Below are 13,111 nucleotides of genomic sequence, written 5' to 3'. Positions count from 1 at the left end.
TGTGTGTGTGTGTGTGTGTGTGTGTGTGTGTGTGTGTGTGTGTGTGTGCATGTGTGTGCGTGTGTGTGTGTGTGTCCATGTACTGTATATTCCTATCCAGCTCTCAGTCACATCTCGGTCTCTTTGTCTTAAAGTGCTAGTTAAACAATACATGGTAAAACGTCAACAAAAAACGGTCCCAGCAACTTTCTGTATATTCCCCAGGCCACAACAGTCTGCTGACGAGAGGTTACTCACAAGGCTAGTGGGATATCCACATGCAGAATTTGAAACTTTGGCTAGAAGCCAGAGGGGATGACGTTTTGCAAGTTACTCTGGATCATGCAGCTGGGCACATACTGTACTCATAGCACGTGTGTCCTTTTAAAGAATTAAAGACATGGAAATGAACACACGGCTTGTGGGATATCCACATGCAGAGTTTGAAACTTTGGCTAGAAGCCAAAGGGGAGGACCTTTTGGAATTCAGTCTGGATCAGCTGGGCACATCATGCACATGCTCACAGCAGACAGCACGTGTGTTCCTTTTAAAGAATTAAATGGACATGGAGTCCTTTTTAAAGAATGAAATGGACATGGACATGGACATGGACTCATCTTGTTTTTAAAGTTTCTTTTTTTGTGATTACTTGATGAAATGTTTTCCATTTATTTTTACTTAAATGCATAACCTTTCCTTTTTGTTCATACTAGGACTTCATGCTAACTTTATCACAAACTTTTATTGTTGATTTCTCAAATGTATCTTGTAGAGTCTACTCGTGGACGTGGAGTCCTTTTAAATAATTAAATGGACATGGAAATGGACTAATCTTGTTTTTAAAGTTTCTTTTTTTTGTGATTACTTGATGAATTGTTTTCCATTTATTTTTACTTAAATGCATAACCTTTCCTTTTCGTTCATACTTTGATATGACTTCATGCTAACTTTATCACAAACTTTTATTGTTGATTTCTCAAATGTATCTTGTAGAGTCTACTCTTCTCTGTTTCAGTCTACAATGTAGACTGAAACAGAGAATACTATGCCGGTAAGTGACCTCAGCAGTCCATTGTGTGTTGTTTTTGCTCTTTTTCTGGGCATCTAAACTGTAGCCTACCAGACACTGGGGGATGCCAGGCTGTAATTTCTTTACAGCCTGGCATATCCCAGTGTCATTTAGTACAGAACTTAACTCAGCAGTGAATTGAATTTTCTTCAATCAAGTTATTATGCTGAAGTTTAAAGTCTTACCATTTTTAAAACTGAGACTTATTTGAATGAAAAAGATAATCTCTCCCTACCTAATCCAGGTACTGGATTGATTTATTGTAAATCAAAACCAGGATTAAAAAAAAAAAAAATGGTTTGCTTAAAACGTGACATTTGTTGCAGTGTTCTCTCAGGCCTAGTGACCTCATTCCAAATGTAGGAGGGCAAAGCGGCTTGCACACGTGCATCCCCGGCACAGCCACTCCCTCTGTAGAAAGGAATGTGTGTGTGTGAAATGTCTATGTACACGTGCCTGAACTGACAAACCAGTCCAAGGCTGGGTGGGAGAATTTGAAAAAACACTGCGCCAAACAGGCTATGGAACACGTGTGTCCTTTTAAAGAAGTAAATGTCCTTTTAAAGAATTAAATGGACATGGACATGGAAATGAACTAATCTTGTTTTTAAAGTTTCTTTTGTCATTACTTGATGAAATGTTTTCCATTTATTTTTACTTAAATGCATAACCTTTCCTTTTTGTTCATACTTTTATAGGACTTTATGCTAACTTTATCACAAACTTGTTGATTTCTCAAATGTATCTTGTAGTCTACTCTTGTTTCAGTCTACAATGTAGACTGAAATATATTGATTCAATATTTACAAATCCCAGACGTAACCACTTTTTATAGCAATGATAAATCTACAAGCTCACGGCACACCAGATCACTAAGCAGTGTGAGCTTGTAGATTAGCTGATTGCTTTTTTGACAGGCCATTAAAATGTAAACGTATCAAGATACAAGGTTTGTGCACGAGAGCAACATTATACAGTACACTGTATTTATATACACACAGCATTATATACACATAGCACAACATATACAAATATAATAAATGTCTTTCGCAGTGTATCTTAACTGTTTTAACTTGAAGTTTGTCAAGAAAACTGCAACCTCAAGCAATGGAATACAAATATATACTATGTGCTCAACTTCCAATCTTATGTAGGTTAAGACTATATAGGTGAAAAAATGCATACACAGTGAACTCAAACTTTACTTTCAGCGATTTATTAGTGCACAGCAGTAGTCAGAGGAATTCAACAAAGCCATCATCAGTGTAGCTGATGAAACCTTTACTTTGAAACACGTCTGACTATTAAAATTGAACATGATATTAAATCAAACAAAACTCCAACAATGCCATTAAACCATCCTCCACAACAGAAACAAGAGGGAATACAGAAATCTGTTCAAAAGAAATGTACATAAATTAAATAAAACATTCTGCAGCCCCCCATGAGTCAGTACCAAATGTTAACTGCCACAATGCCTACAAATTGACAACGTCATTAGACTTTGTGGTGTTAAAAATAGAATTGTAAATCAAAAACCAGTTTTAAAAGCGAAATCCTCACACGTGCTGACCTGCAGCATATGAAAAAGTATCACTGCAATGTTAACAGGAAGTTCACTTTGGCATCTCTTGTGACAAATTACAAAGTCATCTAAATTCAACAGGCATTAAAAACGTTTGCCCAAGACATTTAAAAGTCTTAAAATTATCAAATCTTCATTCACATGTGGTGGAGTTACCCAATAGAAAAATAGACAAACACAGAACCTCAACATATAACCTAAATCATGGGCTTCAGTAACGTTGAACACAAAAAAGAAAATGGGAAATATATTGAACAAACATTTCCTGATTGAAATAGAGAACTTGAGCCGTGGCAGTGTTGCTCTGTAAAATAAGGTGTTAACTATTGCAAACTGGCAGTGTTTTAAGTTGCATATTCCAATAAAATTTAAAACAAGATGAGGTAAAACACAGCCAGTGGCTCTTAAGTGGTTTTTAAAACAAAGTACAGTCACATTATCTCAGACCACCTCTAAAAATAACAGGGATCACTTCACTGGTTGCACCATGACCTCTAAGATGAGATGGGTCACCAGTTCATGAAGTTTCCCCACTTGAGATTTGCATAAATACCTTACCCTATGCTATAATTCAGCACCTGGATTGTGGCTTGGCAGTAGGAGCAGAGGAGAAAACAACAACAGGCAGGGGTATGCAAAAGACCTCTGAAGAATGGAAGCAGGCCATGCATCCTACGGGTTAAGTGTTACAAAGTCTCTCAGGTTCATTTGGTGGGGCAGTGTGGTCAAGTGGCAGTAAAAAAAATAAAATGGGGGGGGGGGGGGTGCAGGCTGTGCACTCATAGTTTCTTGAGTCGGCTGTAGAGTTCTCTCTTGCTTCTCTCCCCTGCCCATGTGCGGCTCTTAAGACGAAACTTCCTCAGGTCATCTCTGAAGTCCTCGTGGTCCATCGGCCGGTACGATTGAGGCTCGCACTGTGACTGCGCAGATTAGAGAATAGGGGCAGAAAAGGGACACGGGTCAGACCACGAAAGAAACAGTTGACTGACATGAAATGTATCCCTGTGCAAAAACTTATGTTATACACATACCTGTATACAACAGCAGCTCAGCAAATCTTGACTACTGAGCTGTCACTAACGTATAAGCAGCTAGTGGGGAATCTTATCAAATTCACAAAGTAAAGACGTGCTAACCTTGAATTGAGGGTAGAACTCCTTGTAGCCCCCCTTAAGTACGTATAGCTCAGGGTAGTGGAGTGCGGGGTAGTCGTTCGTGGCGCGGTCGCGTGCCCTGACAAAGCGACACATGCGAGGGCCTCGCTCAGACGAGAATTCACAGTGGAAGACGATGAGGATGCGTTTGTCTGGGCAGGAGGAGATAAGGGGTGTCTTGAGGAGGTACTCCTCCACCTGATCCTCCTGGTGCAGATTCAATGCTCCCTGGGGGAGAAACAAAGCCAATAAACATTTAAGACTTTTAGTTTATCTGTCATTTTGTTGGTGTTATACATAAGAATGCTGAATTGTCTTGGTGACACTGGTGCAGAGTGCAGACTCAGACAATCTAGAGAAAAGTGTCTAAATCTTCACCAACGCTACATGCTATCGCTATGTACATGCTGTACATGAGTGTAGTTAAAACGAAATTACGAAACCATAAACATCAATGCACGATTTAGTAGTTTGGCATAATAATGAATAACTGGTCCTTGGCAGCTGTAAAAAATGCTGTATTGAGAGATGCTGGTGAAAATCTGTCCGGAGTGCCATGGCTAGTTCAACATAAGAGAAATTGAGTGCCACGTTTAAGTTTACGTTTACTTTGTCAGAAGTGCTAATATAGTACCGCAAGGTGGCAAGGATTTTTTATTGAGCTCCTAAAACATTGATGTTCTGTATGATCACCTCAATCCGAGATTCAATGACATCACAATGCGGAAGCAAAGCGCTGCCAGGCGACAGAACCGGTAAAAATAATACTAGCAATGGATGGATGCATTATAACACCAATAACTCGTTCAACATCATCCTAGGCAATCTGTGACTTTTAATAAAAGTCGTCCAATGTCACCTTAGGCACAAAATTAGTGAATATAAACCATATTTGACAGAGAGCGCTTACCTTGATGTGTCCTCCCTCAAACTCATAGGGGTAACGACAATCAATGATCACTATGTTGTCTATGAGGCGACTGGACTGGCCATTGAGAGCTGCCACCATCTGAAGACCAGAGGAAACGCATTATGGCCATTGTTGACTATTTGAATGGTTCCATTTTTAGTATAATAAAACGTATGCAAGACAGAAAAGATGAAAATGCATTTCACAACAGAACAAAGTATTGGCTCACCATTTCTGAGGTGATGTATTTGAGGTCTTGATGTTTGCCCTGTACTGTGGCCAGCATGTACGGCTAAAGAAAAATGCAAAAAAAAAAAAGTGTTAGAAATGGGATCCAAAATAGTAAGGAATTGTGAAATTATGGAAGTTAGTTAAGTTCAGTTATTTCACTTTCAAATAAAAACCAATCACGTCCACCTCACGCATTAGGACAGTCTAATGCGTGAGGTGGCCAAACTATAACCACAGAATTATCAATTTCTTACCTTGGTGAAATCTCCTATGAGCTCCCCATCTCCGTTCTCTTCACCCAGCAGCCTATCAATCTCTGTTTGACAAAAAGACTTGGACCTCTGGACAAGAGCCTAGACAGACAACACAAAAAGAAAGAAAATATATTAAAATTGAGCATGTAATCAAATTAAACTAGCTCAGTGGCCATGTTAGGAGTGACCGCCCTTAGTTTTTGATGTACTTTTATATCAAATTGCCTCACAGTAAGGAATTATATATTATGTGATAATTGGAAGCAGATAAACCAATTCAAGAACATTAGATCAAAAACAAATAAAATGCTTGTGCTGCTGTGCACACACACTTTATAGAAGCAGCCGTCGACTACCAGTTGATACCAATAACAGGTACCAGACAGGGTCAAATAAATGAATCAATGTCGCTTACTAAATTGGAAGCCAGTTGAGACTTAAGAACCAGAATTGACCCAACTACGTTTACGTCATATTCAAATCCATATTGTCAGTTTTAAGGAGTACATTTATGTACTGTGTCCAATTACTATCAAAGGTTTTCCGTCAGTAATGGGTCAAGGGGCTGCTACTAACCGAGCGTGGAGATTCAGTATCCTCCAGGCTGGTAACTTGAGTTCCTGCCAGGCTCCGCCGCCTCTTCACCCTGATAGGAGTGTTCTCATCTCTAGGGCAGTCGGGCCGTTTGGCCGGGTGACGGGTCACCGGGCTGGGCATGGAGTCGGCGCGAAAGAGACCACGTGGCCGACAGCGAATCACAGGCTGAGGAAGAAGACAAAAACTTAATCAGGTATCCATGTCTGTGTCTCAGATAAAACACAACTAGCTGTCATTACCTAGCAGTCTTGCTGCCAACCACTAAAGAGCTATACAGTAAATGCAGCAGACTTTGTTGTTTTACTACTACTACTACGGGTAAAAATAATTAACAGGCAACTTACCGAGTCTTCTCCTGTAGTACTAGTGTCAGACACTAATGGAGCGTTGAGCAGGTTGGACATTCCCATGGGCATGCTAGAGTCGTTCTGTAAGGTTCAAGGTTGTACTTTGTTACATCTTGTGTATAGATAAGAGTAAAACCAATTTTGTTTTCGCTTCCTTTAGACAATGCAGCAGCATAGATAATAAAAGCAGAATAATGGTAAAAAAATAAACATTTCAAGCGAGTGCAAAAGGGGAAATATAGTTTCTGCTCATAATACCTTTGAATATGTCCCATTGCAGATTTCTTACTACACATCAATATCAACCCTTCTTAATATAAGCGACTGATGTGAGAACTCACCTCAACGTCATCCTCCAGCACATCCATGAAGCCGTAATCCTCATCGTCATTCAGAGAATTGGTGAAAGATGTACGCCTGAAGAAGACAGGGCTGGTGTCATCTGCATAATCCAGGCGTTTGGTGGCAGGTGGGGAAAACTAGAACATGGGAAAGAACAGATTTAGAATTTTAAAAAAGGGATTCAAAATAAACATTGGCTATTATAGAATCAATTCTAATATCTACTACCGTACTACATTCTTTAAATGCTAATCCCTGAATCAAGTACTCTTATTACAGTATTTGTCTATACATCTATGCACCAGTGTCATAAAACATTCCAGTAGATTTACACAATTTGGTGATTCTGAATCCCCAGCAGATGTGGAAAGGTGCCAAGAATTTACAATGACACACATGCATTATATTGATATTCCACTGTTACGTTCTTAGCTTACGCATTACTCATGATAACTACTTTTTATGCATGTGATGTATTGCCATGCATTTTTGTTCTTGCTTAATGTATTTAGCTCTGGATTAAGAGAGTCTGCTAAATGCCTAAATTGTAATGTATACACAAACTGTGGGGTGATATGACCCATTTTCTGTAGGAAAAGGCGGGTGCGGGTGTTGTACCATTAGGGCTGGTGCAGAGTTGGGCCGGCGAGCAAAGTCCTTAGCATCACCGCTGTTCAAAGAGCGCATGCGGCACCGCGACACTGGCCTGTTGGGCTTCTTAAATTCAAACCCCTCCTGTAGGCAAAAATAACATTCACTTAATACATGTGGATTTAAATCTTTCAAAAACCTGAGAACCAGTCACCTCAGCTGGATGAAGAAGCTGGAAGAAATAAATGCTTCAGAATAGTAAAACGTTCCTGCATTTTAAGTCCCCCATGCACTGAACTTGAATTCAAGGCCCAGATACATTTCATACATGTAGAAACTATTACTGTACCAGCAGTCAATCCATAAGCTTATTAGCCCGAGCAAGCCAAATTACGTCATGATAACATCCTCCAGTGACGTTCAGGACTAGGCCAGATCACAGCCCATATGGGGATGATCTTTATGTCATTTCAAGGACGTCTTCAGCAGTTTAAATAATATAGCTTATTCAGGGCCAGATCAGACTAGTGATATGACTTAAGTTGATCTGGCCTCGACCAGAATCTCGCCGATTCATCCAGGGACGTCCGTCTTAGTGGGTAAAATGTATGTTGGTTGAAGTCAGGTGATATTCTGGGGCAGATCTGACTAGTCTTGGTTTGACTTGATCTGGCCCCAATCGAGACGTCACCGATTCGTCCAGGTCCTGACCGTGCTTGCTGGGAGCATTTAGTTTAGTCTCTCTTCATTACTCAGGAACTTACACTTTCTCCCCACAAGATCTGAGGTAGAACAAACCATTGCATGGCACTGTGTAACACTAACCTCTGGCATGTTCTCTTTGTTCACGTGTCCAGAGATGGCTGCATGGCCCAGGGATGGTGGGCGACCAAAAATTCCGTAACGCTCAGAATCTGTTTCTTGGCCTTTCAGGGTTGGACTGAAGCCTAGAAGATTTGGCTGAAATGGAAATGAAGTCATGAACAATGGTACCATTACTACTGTAGAAACTAAATCTTATGGATTTATGGTAGAGCTGAGATTATATGGGCTTTTCGATTCACCGCAATTGAGGCGAAATGTCTTTACATTGATAACCAATCCTGAACATCAACACAATGAACACATCTCACTATACTTACAGGCAGTGAGTGGATTCTTCGAATGGGCATCTTCCTATAAAAAAGGGGGAAGATGAGAATTCTGGTCAGAAAACTATGAGAAAGAAGTAGACAGTTTTATTTAGGGAGTAAAGCACTCCCAATAGAGCGATATTGTTGCATTTAATAGTATCCAATCATTAGTTATCCTCAAGTAATTGAGGAAAAAAAGCTTGGATTGGAGTAACTTACTCAGTGACAACTTTAGATTGTTGCATGGCCCTTTCAAAGCTGAAAGAGAAAAAATTGTTCATTAGAAATTAAATTATCAAAATGGAAATATGTATACAAACAAGTATTGCATTTTCCAATGAAAATCCCATTGGGAAATGGGGTGGAAGCCATTCATGGCTCCTCTGTACATACTGAACATGAACACCCATAAACCATCAACACAAAGAACCTGATCTATTGAGAGCTGGGGGGAAACGGTTGGGAAAGAGGGAAGTGAGTGAATGCATAATGTCCTTGCGGTGGTAAGTTTGAGGTGGCATTTGCTCTGCGGCAATACCCACCTGTATGCTAAACAAGACAAGAGCCAGGTTTGTAGTGTGGGGACTGGGGAGGGGTCAGGGAGGGCATCTGCACTGCAGTTCTGAGTGGATGCCGAGATCAGCTAATCTACCATATGCCTGCTGCAACAAATGCCGCCAACCTCCTTTTCTGCAAGGGCCCTTTGTTTGCCTAGAGGGAGTGCGTCTTATCCAATGCAGCCAAGAGGGGGGGGTCTAATTGTAAAGGGGGAGCCTCATTTCAATAGAAAGAACCCCAATTGCCCATTGAAAAAGCAGGGCAAAGAGTGTGCCAAGAACTAGAGGGGGTGGGCTATCATTAAACACTAGTCGTAGGCCCCTCTTCCCTCCAACTTCAAAATTCTATAGCAAGCCAGCAGCTGGGACCAAAACAGCTGTTAGAAAGGTGAGAAGGTCTTGTGGAGCAAATGTTGCAAAGGAACTCAGGCCACCAGATGTTGGCAGATGTCCTTTGGAGAGATGCCACCCAAAGATTAGAGGCAAGCATAGATATGCTGGCCTAAATTTAAGATAACAATATTGATGATAACTACTCATATTGGTTAAAGACTTGCTGTGATCGCATCGTTTTGTATTCTGACAAAATAAATGCATTTCAAATGTTTTACTATTACTACTAGAGCACTAGTGGTTAAAATAATCACAACAGGGGTGCACTAACAGTGGCCCCAGTCAAAGATAACAATGTTGACACACTACTGCCAGTGCCAAGTCTCATTTTCATCAGCATACTAAAAATAACAAAGTGTCGTATTTTGCTTCTTGCTGCCCTGGTAGTACAGAATTCCCTTTGAGAAAAATGGTACTGTAGTCTGTACACATTCTGTTGGTTAAAATGAACCACAAGCAATATATTAAAGAAAATCAAAAACACAATATGACACTGACTTGTCACAGTCTCACACCGACAACTGTCACAAAGAAAGTCAAGCTTACATGTATCTCAACAACTAATCTGCTTAATGGAAAATAGCTCAAGACCAACGGCAGAACCACCACACACCCCCCCCCCCCCCCCCCCAATAATCCCAGCAGCTGAGAATGGTGCCAGGCTCCCTAATCTTGGACCCAAGCCTAGGGCGAGGGTAGGAGAGGAGGGGTACATAGCCCACAGGGTGATTGATTTGAACAGACACCAGGACAGTGCAATTTACCTTTCATCCATGTCAAGCTCATCCATGGGACTTGGTGAATCCATGCCCAGGCCTAAAAGATGGAAATTATATTTTTAATGTCACATCAATATTTCCATCTGATGGTAGTAGTACTGGATCATAAACCAAAGATAAATCAAACAATTAGTGTATAATATAGGTGTGTTGTCTTCATGATTGGCTTCTGCATATTATGACACTCATTTTAAAGGACAACAGTGGGTTCATTCGTGAGGAAGTTGCTCACCAGCATCTGATGAGGCAACTGAATCAAAGGATGGAATCTTCATTGGGGGCACATGCCTCTTCCTTTTAGGTGTATCACATTGTCTGTAACAAAACAAAAACGTTGCGATTAACAATCACGTTACGGCATTGCAGCTTAATAAAGCCGACCCGGAACACATTGTTTAGTAAACGTGGGCGATGGCCTAATCTTAGAAACACTCTCATGCTACGTTGGCAGCAGTAGCCCTGGTCCAGGTCGTTAGCTTGTTCTCATTCAACGACCTGGACCAGGGCTACGTTAGCAAGTTAAAGAGAAAAATCATCATTACCCTCCGAGTCCTATGTTGTCCATGTTGAGCGCCAGGTTGGTCACAGGAGACAGCACGTTCGCGGGTCCGGGGGAGAACAGATTCTTCATGTGGCTGTTCTTCGTGCTGAATTCAGGCAGCGACAACGAGGAAATCCCAGGGAGTCCATCGGGCCTGCGCCTCAGCGGCGGCGGGTCGACAAAATACTGATCGGATTCCGTTTTCCCCGACATATTTGAATAAATCCTTGCGTAGATGTACTTTCGTGTCGAGTTGCGGGAAGGTGCAAGTGTAACTCGTCCTAGCAACGGGTCCGGGGGTTATTAGCCGGGTAGCTAACGAGCCGCGGCCACAACTAGGAAATACGTTTACAAAATAAATAAAATCCCACACATCGTCGTGCGCCTCGTCGTGACTGTAGCTTACGTTTAAAAGTCTTGTAAAGTTTTGTCCTCGTTTTTCTTGAGCCAGAGAGTCGTAGCGCCCACACTTTCTGTCAGTCCTGGCTTCCGCGGTTTGTGTTGTAGTACTGATGGTGAGAACTAACTGAGACAGAAAGCATCTAGTATTTATGTTCAAAATAGCAGCGGAGACGCGGCAACACCTCGTCCAATTGGCGCGGTCGTCGTCCAATCCGCCGGGGGAGGACCCCACCTCCACGGACCAATCAGATCCCGCGGCTATTCTTTTCCACCGGATAGGGGACGGACGCTGAGGAAGTGACACAATAAATATACTACTTCAAAATGTTCTTCTCGTCTTCTTTCGGTTCTGTGTGTCTGATTTAGTGCTATCTTTGTTCTTCAGTAACTGACTAAAACGTGTCTTTAATTCAGATTTCAGTTTTCAGATTCAGTTTTAAAAACAAAGAAACTAACTAAAACGAATGTAATCACTTTAAATAGACTATGTACAAGAAACAAGACTGGCAACTGATTCCTATTCACAGACCACACTCTTATTGATCTCATACTCTCACTCTTGTTAATTTCCACCTTTCATATGCAGTTGTAACTCAAATGCCTCTGTGTGTCATGACAACCAAACTCAATGCATCCCCCACAAATTGACCCAGACTAAAGTTCAGCTCTTTACTACTGTAAAGAAGAACCATTCCTCTGTGTCTGCATCTTTCTTTTTCATTCTCTCCCTTTCTGTGCATCTTTATATGTAAAGACTGGCAACACACTGGACAATTCCAACATTCTCAACATTTTACATTTAATAGAGGAAAATGTATTTCACTATTGCAACCTCCAGGCCTCTGTTTTGACATGTTTCTGGTGTGGTTTGCCATATTGCACAATAAACACTAAAATGTAATTTACTCTGCAGAGGTGTTTGTTATATAGAGTAGGCTATAATTAGGCTATATGTAGGCCTGCTCAAATGTCTTTGTGCTGAACAGGGAGTAATATAACAGAGCCTGAACATGAACACCAAGATCAAATATAACTTTATAATATTTTATAAATAACATCTTTTCAATATTCATGAGTCGACTGAACTTGCTAGATCAACTTGCTATAGACATTTTAGACCAACACAAACTGATTAAGGCAGACTATAGTTAAGCACAAGGGGTTTCCACCGCGCCTCAAGCCTGTTATACGTAGGCTGGTCTGGTGCATTTCAGGAGCAGGACTGGTAGAAGGAAGGCATTGGAGAAAACTCAGACAGTTAAAGCCTTTATTCAGCAGGGCGCAAGTAAAAACATGTAACTAGCCTATAACATCTGCGTCAAGTCATCGTTACTTGCAACCTGCTGCATAAGGGCTGCCGCTGAATAAAGGCTTTAACTGTCCAAGTTTGCGCCAGTGCCTTCCTTCTACCTCTAGTTGTTTGAACTAAGTAATCAAAATATACATAAGTTTATATGTTTATATTTTGTTCAAATGGATTTGACTCTGCTGTTTACTGGAAACTTTGTGCTCGTATGTGATTACCATCAGAAATTTTAATGAAGGTTAATGAGGGACAAGTGGAGGCCTGTGAATCACAACTCCACACCCTACTTCTGAAAGGGAGACAGACAAAGGGAACCCAAGACGACGACTCGCCTTGAAGTGCACCTCCCAACACCATATATTCCCATTACAGTCAATGCTTCCCACCAAACCAGTATAGGTCCCCTGCTAAGACAAATCACATCGTTATCATTTAGATGCATACAAGCAGACGCACATATTATATATGTGCACGCCCCTACACAAACAATTTGTATCTCATTTGCAAATAATACACACATGACACATATCAACACACACATAACAGCAAACAAGGACCAAGACATGAGATTGTGTTGCCAAACCTGTGGCCATTGACAATGATCCAAATTTTAAGTTTCAGAGACGAAGTACAAGCAACAAAATGTTGGTGTCATGCTCCACATACTGTGCTAACCCAGTGGTTCTCCCAAAATGATTGTGGGGTCCCCAGATGATTACCAGCTTAATACACAACATTGTTTTCTCACTCAGTAAACAGTAAACAAACCAAGATACACTATACTATACTATACTATACTATACTATACTATACTATACTATACTATACTATACTATACTATACTATACTATACTATACTATACTATACTATACTATACTATACTATACTATACTATACTATACTATACTATACTATACTATACTACACATAGGCCAAATT

At 40.8% G+C, this 13,111-nt stretch overlaps 1 protein-coding gene across 1 annotated transcript; it reads right to left on the bottom strand.

Annotated features, from left to right (window-relative positions):
• Window positions 1–2,255: 2,255 nt before the first annotated feature.
• cdc25b (cell division cycle 25B) lies at window positions 2,256–10,951 on the bottom strand. The gene is made up of 15 exons (XM_083791497.1): window positions 10,465–10,951; window positions 10,155–10,237; window positions 9,908–9,959; window positions 8,413–8,451; window positions 8,203–8,236; window positions 7,886–8,020; window positions 7,088–7,204; window positions 6,469–6,606; window positions 6,125–6,208; window positions 5,760–5,945; window positions 5,184–5,282; window positions 4,928–4,990; window positions 4,699–4,797; window positions 3,771–4,016; window positions 2,256–3,554 (listed from the first exon to the last, which is right to left on the bottom strand). The coding sequence occupies exons 1-15, from the start codon at window positions 10,674–10,676 to the stop codon at window positions 3,414–3,416; spliced, it is 1,728 nt and encodes a 575-aa protein (XP_083647623.1). The 5' UTR covers window positions 10,677–10,951; the 3' UTR covers window positions 2,256–3,413.
• Between the last annotated feature and the right edge of the window lie 2,160 nt (window positions 10,952–13,111).

The sequence above is a fragment of the Protomyctophum parallelum genome, assembly GCF_964188405.1.
Source record: "Protomyctophum parallelum genome assembly, chromosome: 20".
NCBI classification, from domain to species: Eukaryota; Metazoa; Chordata; class Actinopteri; order Myctophiformes; family Myctophidae; genus Protomyctophum; species Protomyctophum parallelum.
Note: the sequence above shows the minus strand (reverse complement) of the source record. Positions and strands in the feature narration are given on the sequence as shown.